Source organism: Bombus impatiens, unplaced genomic scaffold, assembly GCF_000188095.3.
Source record: "Bombus impatiens unplaced genomic scaffold, BIMP_2.2 scf_0225, whole genome shotgun sequence".
NCBI lineage: Eukaryota > Metazoa > Arthropoda > Insecta > Hymenoptera > Apidae > Bombus > Bombus impatiens.
The window spans coordinates 1,477,755-1,496,178 of NT_176644.1; the positions used below are offsets into that span (position 1 = coordinate 1,477,755).

Consider the following 18,424-nt stretch of genomic DNA (forward strand, 5'->3'; position numbering starts at 1 on the left):
CCCCCTCTCTGTCTATCTCTGTCTCTTTTTGTCTGTAACTTTTGTCTGATTTTGAAAAGTATGTACAATTAGAAAAATCACGAAACGTCAGTAACATTAGTTGGAAGATTTCATTTTTCATTTTATAGGTACGCGAATCTATCGCAGAGGGATTTCGATTTTCAACTGAACGGACCATTACCTCGCCCACGTCGCAAACGATCGCCTCAAGTCTCGTGATCGAGTAAAACCGGTTTGAATGCGCCAGTGCCGTAACAACTTATCAGCCGATACTGGGATTAGAGAATATTCCTGAATTTGTAACATATTCGTTGTCTCTTTCGTTCATATAAACTAACAAATAATATATTTGTTATAGATGATTAAATACATGAAATAAAATAGAGATTAATAAAAAGAAATACTAATAAATGAACATTTTTGTATCATAAATTACCAAACTGATAATATCATTTATAACTATTGGCCTTCGTATTATTTATATTGAATATTGAAAATTATAATATATACCTAATCTGACTAGACGTAAACTCCTTGGAGCGTCGAGTTCTTGAGAGAACATCATTTAAATCACTTTACGATTCTACCCAATGCGAGTAGAAAACGAAAGCGATGATGTAAGAAGACGAGGATCGTGGCCGTGGTTGAAAGTCTGCTCGACGTAATATCACAGTTTTTTACGCTTTTTCGAGCCCGACCGGGATTTCATTAAGGAACCAGATCCTTGCCGATCGAGCGTCTAACGCCGAGAATTAAGATTCCGTTCGTTCGCCTCGCGGCTCGGCGGTATTCCTCGTGAAAACGAGGGGAAAAACGTCTCCCATCCATGGCACGTCACGATCCCTAACCCCCCCTCTGAAACAGCCAGAAGTCCAGGAGTATCTCGCTCGGTATTATACGCGAGCGACCTCTGGTTCTCCGCTTTACAGACATTTTACGGAAACAGTACCGTCTCTTCTGGTCGGTGTGACTCTTGAATATCGAGAATGCGCAGCTTCTACGTGGGACGCATTCGCAGCCTCCAACACGCAAGCTGAATTTTGAATCGCCGTTTCCAGGCCGATTTCCTATAATAATTGACGATGATCCAACGAATCTCTCCTTACATTTACATTAATTTGCCTTTCGATTCGATAGGTGGTGTTTGGCACGAGCCTCAGTTAAGCACCACTTTCAGTTAAGAATAAAATGTATTAGGATAGTTCGCTTAATTCTCGTTTTTACGTGTTAATTATTTTATACAAGAGAGTCTAGTTCATCTGGACAGGTCGGTGAACAAGGCAGTTCGTATAATCGAGTAGTTTCGATAAAAGAGGTTCACTAAATTGTTATCCTGTCCAGTTCCTCTTATTAGTTCAAATATTAGGATTTAACTGCTACAATTTTTAATTATTTCTTCTTTGACACAGAATTTACTTTGAATAAAAACAAGTGATTGCATATATACTCATTATAAGAATACGCGTTTGAAATTACATTTGATTCATAGTTTGTACTATAAAAGCTCGATATAAATTTGTTCCTATAAACGAATTCCAGCTAATTTTTATTAAAGCTATAAGATCTTGACAACGTTTAATAATTTACAATTAAAATAGGAATCAAATGTAATAAATGCAAAAAAAATTTGCCTCCTGTGAGGTTTGAACTCACGACCCCTGGTTTACGAGACCAGTGCTCTGCCACTGAGCTAAAGAGGCTCGCTCTTTTTCACTCTTCCCATGAAATTTATCAGGATTTGATTTTCTCTATGATAACATTACAATTTATATTACAATGATAAAGCTATAAATACAAAAGAAAAAGGAAATAAAAACATTTTTACATTATAAACTATCAAATTTATATTATTTGTAACTACTTATCTCAGCTCAAGAGACTGATCTCTATCATTTATATCGTATATTAAGCATTATGATATATGTATGTAACAAAAAGAGAAGGTAATCTCACGTGAAAGTATTACTAAATTATATAAAAATTAATGTACTTGAAATTAATTAATTAGTTCGTAGATGCCGTAATAAGTACAATGGTGTTCGAATGTGTGTTATGAGCATGTTACACAAGAATTTAAATATCGCTAGAATGATATAACAATTTACGTAACGAGTAATTGCACATCATAGCAATATCAACCTAAGTACACATTAATTACCGAAATCGCGCGAGTGCACGCTTCAGAAATAACAGACGCAGTTTGGCGGCTATGAAGCACGCGATTAAAAGTCATCGGCACCGCTTCTGCGAGATTAACGTGGCTCCTGAACAAAAATAACCTGCATATTGCGCTTCGTGATAATGGAATCAGTGAAGTTACGTTCGTTTTGATTACGCCCGAGCTGCTCGAGTTTCTATTCGTTAACACCCGACCGTTCACCGACTGATAACTGTTTCGTGTCTCGTTACTGTACAATTTTTATTTCGTTGTTTTTAATATACTGCGTATTTAGGATATTTTTCGTAGCGCAATTGAAATCCTAACATGCTTCGAACTTCTGAGCGAGATTACCTACGTACGTTGCAACCTAATGTTCATTCGCTTCTCTCGGTTTTCCCTTCGTTTCATTCACGAAAAACAAGCTTAAAATTAGAAACAATGGATGCAACTCCATACGCTTCGCGTTCCCGATATTTCCGGCGTCGGAAAGTTTTTCGAAATAGAAAAAAAGCGTTATTTCGAGACTCACGCACGATCCAATAATACGCGTCTCGTGGAGAACGGACCGAATACATTATCTATTTCTATTTAGCGTAGCCTGCATCGGCAGGAAACATGTTTATGCCAGGGCGAGCATGCACGCAAGGCAACCCTGTCATACGTCGTTTCAAAAATAGTTCGACCCAGAAATCCTGCATAACGCAAGACAGATGTCAATTGTCGCTTCCCGTTTTGCGCGTCGATCACAATGAACGCCACCGAGATCCCTTCCTCAAAGGACACGTGCAAACTCCTTTTTCTCTCTATACGTATATATACACGTAGAAGCTGCCAGAGCAGATGTTGAAACCGTCTTAAAGATTTCGGGAGGGAGAGACCCTTTTCAGGCCCTTTTCGTCCTACTCTTTGAGACGCTATAATAAAGGACCCAACGGAACGTACCCGTGGGTCCATTGTGCGATTAAGCAGATGTTATCCAGTGAATGCGCAATGTATAATATGAATCGCGGACAAAGGACGCGATTTTTCTAGCCTGGCCTGGAAATTTTTGCGTTTTCCCAGTTCTCTATATAATTGAGAAAAATGATACCGTTGCCTCACGGTAAAAATTCGCTGCTGTGTAGAGATTGATGTATGCATTAAAGGAAGGATGGCTTTAGACGGTTTTGTTCAGATATACCCAGAGGACAGAGGATGGAGAAAGATCGTAGACAAATGTTTTTTGCATGGTTTTAAGAAGTTAAATGTCTATTGTGGGTTTTTTTGGTCAAACCGTTTGTTGCCCTTGCGGAGTTCTTTGTAAGCAGAATGGTAGGTGAAACTCTTTTAATGTCTGTGAGAAGATAGTTTGAAATAATGTACGAAGAGTGAAATTTTGTGCTACGTGGGGCACTTATTAGGCACCTTGAGCGAAAGATGGAATCTATGACAAGTACGTTTACCTTTTACATTCAATTACAAAGTACACATATGAATTCTATTGTCAACTAAAAAAATTACAATTACCAATAGCGACGTAGTGACGATGTAATACAATAATCAAACTGTTGTAATGCTAGTAAAGCAGCGATTGAAGTTACATCTGTTCCTTTTAATCGTAACTTCCTGTCAGAAATACATTATCAAATTTCATTAAGAATTATGGAGATAAAATTTGACACTACCATTGGTGACTATATAGTACAATAACCAGGTGTGGCGTAATGGTATTAAGGAACATAATTAAAGCTACATCCGTTCCTTTTAATCGTAACACTCGCCCAGAAACATAATATTTCAAATGAAATCGTAGCTGAATTCCACTCCATTTTCATCTTTTGCTCTCATTTTCACGACAGACATAACAATGACTCGGCTTCTGTGAGTCCCACTAGGACAGCACACGGCTGGTGCGCGGTGCGAGTGCGAATGTCAGAGTTGTAAATCCGTTTCCCGTCGATCTCGACGCCAGGGCCGAGGTCAACCAGCAGCAGGACACAGTCGACTCGATGACTCTCTCCTTTCTGTTTTTATTCACTCGCTGGGATCCTTGCCAGCGGATTCTATGTCTCGAAGAAGATCACAGCTATCGCGGCAAAATAGCCTCGTTACTAACCGCGATCCTCTTGCGTGGCTATTCAATGACTCTGCTAAATACCTCGATTATTACACTGTGTTTCGTATGTTCATTTATGTTCTCAAAAGTGGTGCGAAAATTATATAATGAATGTATTGCAAGCATGTGCATACATATCGCTTCCTCGAATTAATGGGTTGACACGACTCAAGAAATACAAATTTTTAATTTTTAATCGAGAAACGGTTGCGAACCCAAAATACAAACAGTCGTGTACTTACAATTGCAAAGTACTACTCAATGTAGTAATTACAGTAAGTAAATGACAATCACAGCATGGCCAAGTAGCGCTTTTTAAAAATGCTCTATCTCCTTTTATTTTAAAGGCTACCGAAATGAAACTTCAAAGACGCGTAATTTATTTCGAGACTACATAGACGTGTCTCGAAACTAAGAAAACGGGAATTTAAAAGAGACAGAAATAAATGGTGGAGACGATGACTCTGAACGATTGAGTCAGTTTTAAATTCCACCATGAATAATCGGTCACGCAGCGTATGCATCAAATGCTAGGAGCATTTAACTTCGTCCGCATTTCAGTGGAACAGGGAATTTCTCCGAATACACGAGTAAGTATATAAGTAACGTACAAGCTTTTTACGCGCATCTTTCGAGAAGTTTCCCGTTGGATGAAAGCGGACATGCGGCCAACTGTTTCTCGGGACAAGCTCCCGGTCGTGTCGGGCTTAGGGACGAGCGGAGCGGAGCAACCTCCACTCCGTACCCTTGAACCTAGCAGACGCTCGCAGCGTTGCCGCCTCGTGCAACTATGCCGTGTCGTCTCGTTCGGTTATACTCGGCTTCTCTCGGTTAGTGCTTTCTTCGCAAGAATTCCGCGCCCGGCGTCGTTGCTGGCTGGCGCGACGCCGAGTGTGCTGACGTCACGCCTTGGCGTTACGCGTAGCGTTACGTAAAAAACGTGCTGCTCAACTGCTTTACTCTAACATTATAACAACGCCGTACCATGTAGCGGCGCAATGTAACATTCGTTCTATAAAAAAGAAAAGTTCCATAAAAATTTGTGATCGTCCGTTTGCGATACGATAAATCCTAACGATAGGAAAACGGTAGAAAGAGAATAAAATAAAGAAAATGATTTTACTATAGAATGCTGCCAGTCGGTTTCCATTATGTGACGTTGTACGTTAATAGCATAGACGTTAGAAGTATAGACCTCGGATGCCGTCTTAAGGAAATGAGCCTTGCTAGAAAAGAAATAGAGGTAAATAACGAGGTCTCTCTTTTCTTTTCCATCTGTTAGAGTCAAATATCTTAGAAAGAGAAAGAGAAACCTTAAACCTCTTTATTTTCTTTCAACAAGGGCTACGCTGTTCATAAGGCACCTGTGGACTATATTTCTTATGTGTCTGTGTATGGTTAGTAGTTTTTTCTTTCGTCGTACATTGGCCTTGCCGTTCGGGATTTAGGTTACGCTCAATCATGCTTTCTCCGTAAGATTTCCGTGTCTGTCGACGACGTTGGTTTAGCAGACACACTGCACGCTCTGACGTCACTCGCCGGTGTTACGTAGAAAAACTGTGTCCTATGAAGTTGATTAACGCGTGCCAACGTTTACTCTCGTAACTTTAATTGTAATAAAATCGTCTCGCCCGTTTTGTTTGTTCAACGAAGGAATTATCTTCGTGTCGATTCGACGGAGAGCAGAAATACATATTTTTTTTCTTTTTTTGCTTGATAGGACATTGACCTTGCGTTTACAGTCATCGTGGATCTGGGCTGCGCTCAAGCATGCTTTCTCCACAAGAATTTCATGTCCGCCGACGATGCTGACTGGTAGACAACATTGAGAGTACAAGCTGACGTCACGTGCAGCGTTGCGCGTAGCGTTACGTAAAAAAACGTGGCTGACGAATCAGAAACGCATCGTTCTATTACTGTTAAGGCCGTGTGATGAATCGGCTACGCGGTAAAGTATATAATGGACTTAGCGTGGGTTCATTACGATGAAAAATAACTGGCATTGGGAGTTATTTTACAACTGTAATCCGATACAAAGATAATGTATCCTCGAAGATATGCTTCGAGTGTGAAATAATTGTAACGAAACGAGTCGAGTCGTAGTAATTTGCTTAATTCGCTTCCTTTTTCAAATATATTCCCGATAAAAATACACAGGCTCGCAAAAGTGTTCAAACACTTATGGATACCTTTTATGAGTATATTATATGTATTGTATGAAACATTTTGCAATTTCATTAGGATTGTTATAGAATTCGACTACTATTATGATTGCGTATATTAATAACATTTGAAACAGATCTAAGAAACAGATATAGAAATTAAAAGATATTTAATATAAATATATACTTCGCAGAAATCACAAAAATAAAAAAAAAACAGCCAATTATCAATTATACTAATAAGCTTCAATATTTACTGGGAGCATGTTTGATACTTATTATACTATGTTTAAGACGGGCAGTTCTGTTATATCTTATTTAGTAAATATGTGTTTGCAATAGATATCTTATAATTCCTATAAACATGTTCAGACTGATTTCAAATTTTGCCAATATAATCATGACACTCCGTTCTCATTATAGTGCTGATAGAATTTCAAGATACATACATATAAATGTATGTAATACATGCAGTATGGACTTAAAAATTTTGTATAGTAAATGTTCAAATATTTTTCGAGTATATTGACGAAATATCGCTTTACTGTAAATCGCGACTGAAAGATTTCCTTCCTTTCCTTGTCCTTTATTCTTGTTCGCTCTTTCTCCTCGTGTCTGTCTCCCGTTCGCACGGTCGTGTGCCATTTACGAGGCAAACCGGTTTACGCTTTTTGCGAACCTCGGCTACACGAAGAATGTTGATTTTTGCGATATATACCGCTGGGAACCTAACCTACATCATTATCTGGATGAGCTGGCCGCACTTGAAGTCTCGTTTCCTCGCAGACCTTGAATCCTCTCGTGTCATTTTATTTTTCATTTCCATTATTAACGCGATAGGGAATGATGCATTTGAAAGTATTCAAGACGAATGTCCTCGGAACTCGTGACTCGACGAAGTAAAATCCTTTCTCGATACGCACGAACATGGTATCGGCGAAATGACAAGCGTGCACGTATGCTTAAAGATCAAAAATTCAGTCACGACGAAGGAACGACTTCATGGTCGGGGACAAATTCGGCAATGTCTCGGCGTTCCTCATTCGTAGCACGAGCTATCGTCGAAAATATTTTTACTACCGAACGCGCGCGGCATGCACCTCCGTTGATTAGCGTAAGTGGCTATTGTTCTCACTAACCTACAGCACTATGCTCATTATCATTTTTCATTCGTGACGGTACTACCAAAGAATTACAACGGCCTCCCGATAACCACATACTCCGTATCTGTGTATACGTTAACCGTTCGCCGCAACGAACTGCGCTAAAAGCGCGCGAAAGTTAAAATTGACGTTCCGAAAAATATTTTCTCGTTTGTAAAATTATCTACTTAATTTAATGAGTCATAAATCTCTATTATCTTCTACCACATATCTAAATATGATTTATCCACATACATATATACATATAAAACGAGTATATTCTTAAAGAAACAGCTAATAATTGTTATAAATTGTAACTAGGTTGAGGTGTTTCCTATCTTTTCCATTAGTTTCATTCAAAACGTCACGTCACTATACATATTTATCTAGAATCTATACGGACAAAAATAAACAGCTAATTACGTTAAATGCTATATGAACTGTGAAGTTCATCTTGATGCAAGCACCGACGAGTACTAAACGGGTCTTACTGTGTACGCAACCAGAAACCGGTTAGACGAAACTTTCGAAAATTCCAGAATGACGTAGTCTTTCTCGCGTGTACATATGCATCGTGAAGACACACAATCGTGTTTCTCTCATCGTTCTTCATTTACAGTTACTTACGTAAGATACGCACTCTCGAGCTTATTTCTTGACTCTTCGACGCATAACAATCAGCTTGGTCACGTCTTATCGAGCATAAAGAAAACGTATATCTTATCAGGAACCATTATTAAAATACGTTAATAACGAAAAACTATTTTCCAAATAGTAATAGTAGAAAAATATAAATTTCTCTCCTACTTACCTCGCTCATACACTCTAATTATCACAACACCATGATAAAACATGCAACTGGTAATTTATACTTAAACAAATACACATAACACATAACAGAAAGTAAACATTTTGCACTTTCGTGTAAATACGAAACACGTGTTACGAAAATAACGACGAAGAAGCATTATGCATATCCCACGACGAAAGTGCAATTCATATAGTCTGATTTGCGATTCCAATTTATGGAATGTGTTAATTTTTTCGATTCAGAATTATGCAAATTTTGCGAATCTGCATTAATATCAGAGATGTATAAATAGCATAAGTAAACGTGCATGAAAGTACATAATACTCACGTAGCTGCTGAGAAATCAACACGCATTGTAGAAACCTTGGAAACGTTGTTAGGACTTTGTTGCCTCTTTGTGGTTTCTCCGGAAGTAACTATGAATAATGAAAATGCAATGGCGATTAATTATAAATATGCGAAATAAAATATTTCATAAGTATTTTATGATGATTTAACTCATAACATACTATAATTGTAACTACGTTGTTCACTTGGAGTTCCAGTAAGCCTTTCTTCAGTTCTAGATGTTAATAGTTCATTAATTCTCCAATCTTGTATTTCCTTACGCAACACAGTAATTGGATCGTCGTCAATTATATCTTCATAGCTTTTGTTATCGATGGACTCCGTATATTCTTTGGATTCAACTTCTTTTATTTTTATAATTTCATCTTGGACGGGAATATTTATCGTATGTTGATATTTTGCGGTAGAGCTATTCGTCCATTTTCCTCTCCTTTTGTTCTTTATGAGCATTTTCGTAGATGACGTTTGTTGCGACGTTATCGGACATAATCTTTTATTGGTTACGAAATTCAGAGATTTACCGATTGAAGAAACATTTCGATTATCATGTGACATCTTTCGAAATTTTGTACCAATCGAGTTTTCGTTCCTGTGCTTTCGTCCAGTTTTCTGAAACAATATAATTATAATAATATTTTAGCTTGTAAAGTATTGATAGTTAATATGAATAAAAATAGTGACAATTAAAAGCAATTTCATATAAACGATAAATTATTTTTGTATGTAATTAAATATTAAAAATTATAAGAATTATTTAGGTGTATAACACGCACGTATATACATATAAATACATATAAATAAATGTGAATGAAATAAAATTAATTAAATTACAGAGAATAAATGAAAATGAAAAATTGAAACATTGCGCCATCTATAGAATGCAGCGTTCGTTGGGACAACAATTTTCTTATGGTAGTATAGTAATCACAAATTTGATTACTGAAATAAAAGTACATTGTAAAAGTAGTAAAATTTATAATTATTTACTTACTTAGTATTTTATCAACTAATTTGTGATGGATATAACATTGTCGTTACGAAGCTCATGAAATACAATATTAACAGCATCAATAAAGCATTATGATTTACGACTAACAAAAAAGAAAAGAATTTTGTGGGTAACATTTCGTAACCTTGTAAAGTTTAACTAGAATTTAGTACAATACGAATAATGCTATGATTATAATAACATACTTTAAATTGAAAATGTGAATCTTGTTAATTTTGTTTGAACTGCATTCAAAATGTTAGAATGCATTCGTGTAACGTAACGTATTTAAGCTTTCTGTTGCTTTTACGAACCCTCGTTTGTCAACTATTTTTGCATCGTTATTACACCAGCGATACAATACTCAATAGAATACGATGAAAAATTGGATGGAAAAATATGTATGTATTTTTTAAAGAAATATTTTCCAAATTATAGATCAAATATCATACATATATGTGAATATGATAATATTCATATAATATGCAGAAATTGTACAAAAATATTTACATATCCTAATAAAAGTAATTAATTACAAATATTTATTATAATTAATTACATTCCTTTTTATATGTGTATTGAATTTGAATTTTGATTTCTTTTATGCTGGCAAATATGCATACAAATTTATTTTGTATTATCGTAATAGACAAATTAATTACTAATAATACAGAGATTATTATACAAATAATATATAAAGAATATAATGGCCGTCTTACCTTTCAAATATAAGACTCTCGATACATCCAAAACAAAGGCCAAGTTTACTTTGACTCAATACTACCATCAACTGCTGACATGAAACATCTGCTCGTTTTCTAGAACTTGATTCTTTGCGGAGTTTCATTGATAAATTTTACGCTATAATAATAAATAATTTGTATGTTTACTTCTAATCAACTGATTATTTACTAATTTATACAATGATATTTTTTCCATATTTTTGCCATTAATGCCTTGTACATATTAATACTTAAAAAATGATTATGCAAATATTAAATAATTAATTAAATAAGCATTGAATAATTCTTATTCTTATTACTTGTGTAGTCTGCACATATTTTAAATTTTACTATTACCTGAAATGTTAATTTATACTTCGTTTCCGTAGATTAATTTGTATTCACAAAGAAAACTTTATAATGTGTTCCAAAATATATATGAATTAAAACTGGGAAAGTCGAGTTTTAGAACGTGCGACTGACATTTGGATGATTTTGGATTTTCTGATAGTTTTAGGATCGTATATCTTTACAACCTATCAAAAACGTTCGGAAGATTAAGTTCAACATTTTACACATAATGTATATACAGTGTACATATATATTTCCAGCTTACACGTGCTTGGCAAGGGAAGTCCAAATTTAACCTTAAAATAATTTATATGAAAGATATTTTAGTTCTTTGTGGTGTATCGATAATTTATTTACGTAAATATATTTCAACAAAATCAGACCATTACAATGGCGATGCAAATTCCTACAAATGTGGATGCTGAACAAATTAAATCTGTATGTATTTGTTGTTATATCATGCATTATTCCGTGAAAGAACCGAATTAATCTTATATAAATAGATGATAAACGTGTTGATATTCGTTGATGTGAAGATAAAGGATTATAAATTTTATTATGTGAAAATAAAAATAAATTGTAAAGAATAAAAATTTAAATTATTGAAACTTTTATATTTCAGGTTCGAGATTTTGTGGCGTCCTATAATAGATTGGTAGAAACTTGTTTTCTTGACTGTATAAATGAGTTTACTACACGAAATGTCCAAGCAAAGGAAGAAACTTGTGCTCTGAACTGCATGGACAAATATCTGAGGATGAACCAAAGAATGTCAGAACGTTTCGAAGAATTTCAAATGCTTGCTAATGAAAATGTACTTGCTGCTCAGAAAAAATTGAGCGCGGGTAAAAAGTCTTGAATGTTGTACCAATAAAGTATGTAAATTAATTATCTTTAATTTATTATTATTTTATTACGTTTGTTTATTGATTATTATCAAATAGGATAGTTATTAAAAAATTGGAGAGAAAATATCAAAGAATTAGGTTTAGAGTCTGCAAAATAAATAATGTTTTAATTGGTGAGATATATATTATGTGTAACGCTACAAACAAATATCAATATAAATACATATGTATTATAAACAATATTAAATATGAAATGATTGACAGATTAATAAATATGTATATTAATTTATCAATCTGGATAAAAATATTTAAGAAATGTATATATTTAAATAATTCTAATCACAGTTAAGAACAATGTAACAAATTTACATTGAATATTTAATAATATTACATATTAAAAAAGTAATACATGAAAGCACCATATATATATATATGCGTAAATAATTTATTTTAAGAAACGAATTAACAGACAATATTGTTCAGTTTAACTTGATTTTGAATGATCAAAATCATGTAACTTTGTTTTCCCATGAATTTCAATATCCATACTATTTGAATCCCATTTGAAATGAGAAAATTGTGGTAATGCTTGCAGCGAATCTAAATTTGACATAGGGCTTATGATTTGTGAATCAAAACTTGTACTAGAAATTTGATGTTCTTGATTACGCATTATTAATTCTGAATTAGGTGAATTTGGAGGAGTTCTCCTCAATCTCTTGTAACCAGAAAATCGGTTAAATGATACTTGATCTACGCAAATAGCTTGTGTAGTATGTCGAGTTTTATACAAGATTGGACAACCTAAATCTCCTTTTAAACTTAAACTATACAAATTTGCAAGCCGACGAAGTTTTTCTCGCTCAGGTTGTCGCATAGGATGTAATCTAAGCTCGTTTTGTGTAGGATCTTGTAAAAATCTAGAAACTTTCTCATTGGCTGATGTAATAATCGAATATCCAGGTTTATTGTCAACATGCCGACGACCAGCGCGGATTTCTCTTCCGCTGAGACCTTCCCGAATTCTTTGAATTCTTTTCCTATATGTTTTCCTTGTTTCAAGTGTTGTATGTTCAAAATTTCCATGTATTATCATTTGGAATGATAAATCAGTATTAACTTTATCTTCATTAGTACTTTCTCCGTCATCCCACCAACTTGGTTCACCAATCCAATCAGACTGTTCATCATCTCCTAAAGATAAAGGAATCAACTAATTATAGTTTCTATTGCATATATCAGTCAGTTAATACCTTCACGATCTTCATCATTTGTGATAAGTCCAGTTTCTGAATCACTAGATGAAATACTTGAACTAGATATTCTTGAGCAATCAATCCCATCTTCAGTTTGCATTTTGATGTGATTTTTTGATTTTGTATTTCTGTTTGGTTTTAGTGATCTCATATCACAATCTGTAGATCGTTCTCTACAAGATCTCTTACGTTTTCCACACCTACAATAAAAAATTATTTTGGAATTAATTAATAATCTGTAATACTGAATGTAATCTCTTATTATTGTACAATATTTTCATATAATGTTACGATATATATTACCATATTGTTCCATATCTACTTTTACAATCACTTCGAAGAATTCTCCTTTTATTTGCAAGTGTTGCTGACATTGCAACAGTCTGAGAAGTTGAAGGATTAGACTCAGAGTCAATAGCCATTCTTTTAAATTTTCGTTTACGTCGTGGATTTACTCTAGGTACAAAATTCTCATTAACTGAATCACTTTCAATGTTACTAGCATTATTTGAATTAGAAAAACGTGCAAATCTTTTCGTTTGATTAGTATCATCACTATCAGATTGATATTTAGAGACAGTATTACTTTTTGGAATATGGATATCACAAATAGAAGATGAACTGTCATCTGATTGTTTATTCATATGAAGTGATGCTGAAATAAAAAGTAATTATTTAAAGATTATTTTCCAAATTCTTTAATTGTTTTTCAAGTGTTAAAAATTACTTTTCAAAGATTTATAAAATTTGACTTCTTTGAGCAATGAAATATGGTTTCTATAAACACAATCTTGATAACAATCCTCTGTCTGCCTTGTAGAAGTAGACTGGAACTGATTTCATAGAAATATGGTTAGAATATATGCGCTTGAACTCATTTTAATCTTTATTTGAGATACATTTATATAACATATTAACTCGCGAAGTATTCAAATAATTTCATAGAAAACAAATTTTGTTGTTTTATGTTTTTATTGTTTTATACTTACGAATATTGCCCGTGGAACGAGCCCTTCTCCTAATACCCCATCTGCGTCTCACATTTGCACTATTATTGCTTTCTTCTAATGCCAAAGTTAAATCATGCACAAGTGCCTCCATTTTTACTCTTAAATCCGCTGGTACAGCTTTCAAAACACGCTCCATTTGAAGGATATGTTTGTTTCTAACAATGAATAATAGTAAATATGATATATAATATAATTTAGAAAATTGTAACAGTATTGAGAAATTGTTATGTAATAAATTTTAATTAAACTATTCTATTAAATTATTAAATAATATTAAAGATATAAAATCATCTAATCTATTATACTATTTAATTATAATTGCATAATTATATATAAATAATAATACTATATCTATTAATTTCTATATATTAACTTCATATATAATTGATAAGTATCTATAAGATAACAAATATATATTATTTAAAAATTAATTTGAATATACTGTACAATATTTACTTTTTTTGATAAGTTTATCTTATACATATTTTTTGTTTACTATTTTACTGATAACAAATTTTAATGAAATATATATTAATATTTAAAACCTTCGTCTCATTGCTAAGAAGATTTAATTATCAAGAGTAAATTGGTAGCTGTAGAAATTTCGAATACGTCGTCTTTTAATCAGTCGCAAGGTAAAAAAATGCAACTTCTATGCTTACCTTGTATATATAATAGCGGAAGGTGTAAATTTTCCTTAAATTGATAACATTGTGGAGCAATGTTTTCGTTAGTTAGCAATGAAAAAACGGAAACAAATGTTAGAAATCTGTGAATTACAAAAGTGTTTTCACTTTGTGCCACAGATCCTCACTATCTTCTTTATTTTGGTATGGTGTGAAGCCGTATTTGTAGGGTATGATATATGTGTGTCCCCACAAGAAATAATTTGGTCATGGTTCAATTAACATATCACCGGTATGTTCTAAAACTAAACGACTATTAACATGTTACATTTTATATATATATATATATATATATATATATATATATTATATATATATATGATATAATATATATATAATACGTATGTATATACAAATAAGGGTGATAACAAAAGTACTCATGTATTATTTATTAATATTAAATCAAACATATAAATATTAAATAATTCACGAGTCGTTCTTATGTACATCATACGTAAAATATCAAACTATATAAACTACGAAATGATTCGTTACTTAGATAAATTTTATGTCATAATTCTGTTATCAAAGTAATTTTAATTATAAATAATTTAGAATTATTCATAAGATACCGCATTGAAAATTATGCGCATTGTAAATGCGCCTTCTGCATATTTTTTTCGGCCATTTCCGGTTGTGTGTTTTATGGACGCTTCGTGTCTGTTCAAGGATTTTGTCGTTTCTCGTTCGAGCCAGTTCAAACCGTATTTACGGAAATTAAATAATTTTTGTTGCAGCAAAAGTTTCTTGGATCAATTCGGCGTATGAGTGTGATGTGCTAGCGTAATGAGGAACTGCTCAAAATTGTATCAAGAAAAATCCTGGCGGTTGTGTAAATAGCGCGTAGTGGTGTCTGCGCGTATGTTATGCGCACTCGCAGACAGATGAGCGCGGGATTGCGGTATCCAGACGCGAGGGGACTGTAGTACAATTGCTTATATTTTAAAACGTTTGATGGAGTCTTTTATAAAGTGACAAATAACAGAAAATCAACGTTTTTCACGCATAGGTTGTTAAAGTACATAAGATCGGTGTTTGGTCCCAAAGGGGCCATACAATGGACGGTATTAATGTGAATGGCGGGAATGCCGATGGGGCGCGCGAGGATCCTAACCTAGAAGCTGGTAGTGTGCCGAATCTACAAGAGACGCAAGTTAAAGTGGATACCCCTAAAATGGATGGACAGGACGTGAACGGCGACATTAGGAACTCGCCGAAAAAGGGTATGGAAATCAATGTTAGAAGAAAGCTACGTAAGTTCAAGGCAAATTCAACTAGTACCATTGAAAGTGATTCAACATTAAATACAAAAGGACGCAAACGGAAGCTATCGGAGCCTGACGATCTTAGCTCAGAGGAATCTATGGAGTTCAATGGTTTTGATATACAAGCAGATAACGAAGTAGAGCCAGCAAGTCATGTCTTGAAGAAATTAATTGGTATTGGTAATTATTGTTATGGTCTATTCAAGATGCAAGCCTATATGCTTGCCAGCAAGTGTCATATCATGAGAGCGAAAGACTATGCCAATGACTTACTGCACAAATATTGTATGTCCACTTTTTGTAGAATTTGGCTTTTTATATACAGCAGATAGCTCTTGATTATTGCTTTATGCTGTATAAAAATTACATTTATATCTACTTCATAAATTTGTTAAAAATAAAATGTTTGTTTATGGTATTTTATGTACACAGAGATAGTTTCAACAACCATGATCCACTTTTGTTGTTTTATGTTTCTGAAAGGGATCAATGCACAATTTACAAACAATTTTATAATGCTATTAATAAAGATAAATATAATGCAAAAAATATTTATTTAATTATAAAATACCATTAAATTTTTAAAACAGATTTTCTTGTAATTGCTAAAAATGGGTGCTCAATATTTATGCAGTAAGCTATTAATGTTATATTTAGAACAGATCATCATTTTTGTAGATGCATATTCTTTAAGAAGTAATCATTTGAATTAATTTTTAAATAAATATATTTGAAATCTTAGTCAAACATACTTATGTTAATAATACCTCATTTTACTTTTATAAATAAGGCATGAAATTGTATAAATGTAGGCTATGTATATAATAGGATGCTATATTTTCAACATGTTTGCATTAAATAAAATTGTGATATAAATATGTATTAATTTATGAAGATGTGTTGTTTCAATTATATAGATACTTTAAAATACACAGAATTTATAATGAAAAAATTAGGTAGCATTAACATGATTTTTTGTAGCTGAAGCTGAAGTAGCAGAGGCACAATTGGCAAAACGATTTAGATATAGTATAAGGAAGAATTTTGATACGAAAAAAGATGATGAAGATTCGGGTGATAACAGAATGTACGATGGTGACCATGTATTAGATATAGATAAAGTAAAGAAAGAAAAGGAATCTGATAAATCAGAAACGGAATCACTTGGAATGCCAAATACTGCTGAATCAGAAACAGAAGTACAAAAAACAGATGACACTTCCCTTAAGTCAACAAATTCATCATCCGCAGCCAGTAGTCCAGCAACATCAATAAAGTCTAAAGGTTATCGTTTATTACGTGGAGTTAGTCCAGGAAGTACTGGGAAACAAAAAGTATCAAGTGATATATCAAATCCAGCATTCAAAGAGCCTTTTAAGTATGGTTGGAGACGAGAATTGGTATTTAGAGCAAGTAATGATTCTAGTCTTAAAAGAATGGCTGATATCTATTATTATACACCAAAGGGCAAAAAGGTTAGAAGTTTCAGAGAAGTAGCAGAATTTCGTAAGTATAGTTTTGTATACTAATAATAATATAATATAAGTAATAATTATAGTAACATGATATGTTTCTTTTTAGTTAATACGAAAGAGTTAACTATTGATAATTTTACTTTCCTCAAAGAACCAATTGGCCCTGATGATCCGGAAAAAGAGATTATTCGAGATGCAAAAAGAATGAGGGTAAATAACTTGCTTTATATGTATTTTAATATACGTTTATTAAAATTGTATAAAATGTTAACTGTAATTTGAAAATAGGGGCCTGGAATATCAGTTACTCCACCAAGAAAGAGTATAGGGCATAAGAGAGGTACACCTGGTAAAAGGGTTGTAGAAGAACCTGCATCAGTGCCTCCTCCAGTAGCTACAAAAGCTGCTACCAAATCACCAAAAGCTACATCAACAGGATTTAAGGTGAAAGTGTCTGCAAAGAAAACCCCACACATAAGTATGCATTAATATCAATATGAAATTTTTATTTCTATTTTGTTAAGTAATTACTACATTATTTTACTGAAATTGTTTTGTGCAATTAATGTCTTTATCAAGTAAAAAATTCACATTTCACTTCTAATTACTATATATAGGATAACCTTATTTAGCTTTGATATCTGAAATATTTATGTTAAATTTTGAAACTTCTAAATTATATGTTCTAGTTCTGTCTAATAATTTATTCAAGTGAGGAAATTAATCACTTATATATATGTCGGGTTTACATTAGAATTAGGGTTAGGGGCGTGAAACGAATCTTCGTTTGTATTACACGTTGTCGTTATGCAATAGAGAAGACATTGACTAGTGCAAATACGATTATTATAGAGCCGGACAAGTAACCGGGGTAGTGAGGTACTCGAGAAACTAATGACAATGATCCTAGGTTCAGTAACGCATCCGCGGTCGACGGGATGATAGATGAACGTACCCACAAAATCTAAGTCGGACGCGTAATATTCACTGGTCGTAAAGGGTTACTCCTTTCATCAGTGAGGTCGCGAACGAGAATGCCTTTCCCGTCCCGATGATGCCACAGAGGAAAACTATAATGGGGTGTGTCTAAGGACACGAGATCAT

General features: G+C 33.6%; 4 protein-coding genes, 1 long non-coding RNA gene and 1 other non-coding gene across 14 annotated transcripts in view; 2 read left to right on the plus strand and 4 right to left on the minus strand.

Annotated features, from left to right (window-relative positions):
• LOC100749082 (golgin subfamily A member 4) overlaps window positions 1-9,327 on the minus strand; it is a 62,037-nt gene extending 52,710 nt beyond the window's left edge. The window contains exons 1-2 of the mRNA XM_012383829.3: window positions 8,881-9,327; window positions 8,700-8,787 (exon numbers count right to left, since the gene is read on the minus strand). Coding sequence (XP_012239252.1) covers window positions 8,700-8,787; window positions 8,881-9,274 — 482 coding nt within the window. The 5' untranslated portion in view covers window positions 9,275-9,327. The remainder of the gene's footprint in view (window positions 1-8,699; window positions 8,788-8,880) is intronic.
• Window positions 1,629-1,700, minus strand: TRNAT-CGU. The gene has a single exon. It is a non-coding gene; the product is annotated as a tRNA-Thr (tRNA).
• On the minus strand, window positions 3,612-5,531 carry LOC117151480. Its single transcript, XR_004461455.1, has 2 exons — window positions 5,380-5,531; window positions 3,612-5,268 (listed from the first exon to the last, which is right to left on the minus strand). It is a non-coding gene; the product is annotated as an uncharacterized LOC117151480 (long non-coding RNA).
• Window positions 9,328-10,959: 1,632 nt separating the features above from the next.
• Window positions 10,960-11,678, plus strand: LOC100740498 (mitochondrial import inner membrane translocase subunit Tim9). The gene is made up of 2 exons (XM_003488282.4): window positions 10,960-11,218; window positions 11,403-11,678. The coding sequence occupies exons 1-2, from the start codon at window positions 11,171-11,173 to the stop codon at window positions 11,637-11,639; spliced, it is 285 nt and encodes a 94-aa protein (XP_003488330.1). The 5' UTR covers window positions 10,960-11,170; the 3' UTR covers window positions 11,640-11,678.
• Window positions 11,679-12,049: 371 nt separating this feature from the next.
• On the minus strand, window positions 12,050-14,823 carry LOC100740381 (G patch domain-containing protein 2). Of its 2 annotated transcripts, none has more exons than XM_012384016.3 (5): window positions 14,557-14,823; window positions 13,874-14,049; window positions 13,188-13,539; window positions 12,882-13,084; window positions 12,050-12,822 (listed from the first exon to the last, which is right to left on the minus strand). In XM_012384016.3, the coding sequence occupies exons 2-5, from the start codon at window positions 14,028-14,030 to the stop codon at window positions 12,113-12,115; spliced, it is 1,422 nt and encodes a 473-aa protein (XP_012239439.1). In that variant the 5' UTR covers window positions 14,031-14,049; window positions 14,557-14,823; the 3' UTR covers window positions 12,050-12,112. The 2 variants fall into 2 exon arrangements, with proteins under 2 accessions (XP_012239439.1, XP_012239440.1); XM_012384017.3 differs by lacking the exon at window positions 14,557-14,823 and adding an exon at window positions 13,612-13,717 and having other exon boundaries at window positions 13,874-14,033.
• Window positions 14,824-15,187: 364 nt separating this feature from the next.
• The window catches only part of LOC100740617, a 10,334-nt gene continuing 7,097 nt past the window's right edge, over window positions 15,188-18,424 (plus strand). The window contains exons 1-5 of one of the 8 annotated variants that reach the window (XM_012383884.3): window positions 15,188-15,803; window positions 15,894-16,025; window positions 16,827-17,351; window positions 17,427-17,530; window positions 17,609-17,798. In XM_012383884.3, coding sequence (XP_012239307.1) covers window positions 15,638-15,803; window positions 15,894-16,025; window positions 16,827-17,351; window positions 17,427-17,530; window positions 17,609-17,798 — 1,117 coding nt within the window. In that variant the 5' untranslated portion in view covers window positions 15,188-15,637. Of the gene's footprint in view, window positions 16,026-16,826; window positions 17,352-17,426; window positions 17,531-17,608; window positions 17,799-18,424 lie in introns of all 8 variants that reach the window. The other 7 variants (XM_033320028.1, XM_012383878.3, XM_012383879.3 and 4 more) reach the window with 7 other exon arrangements.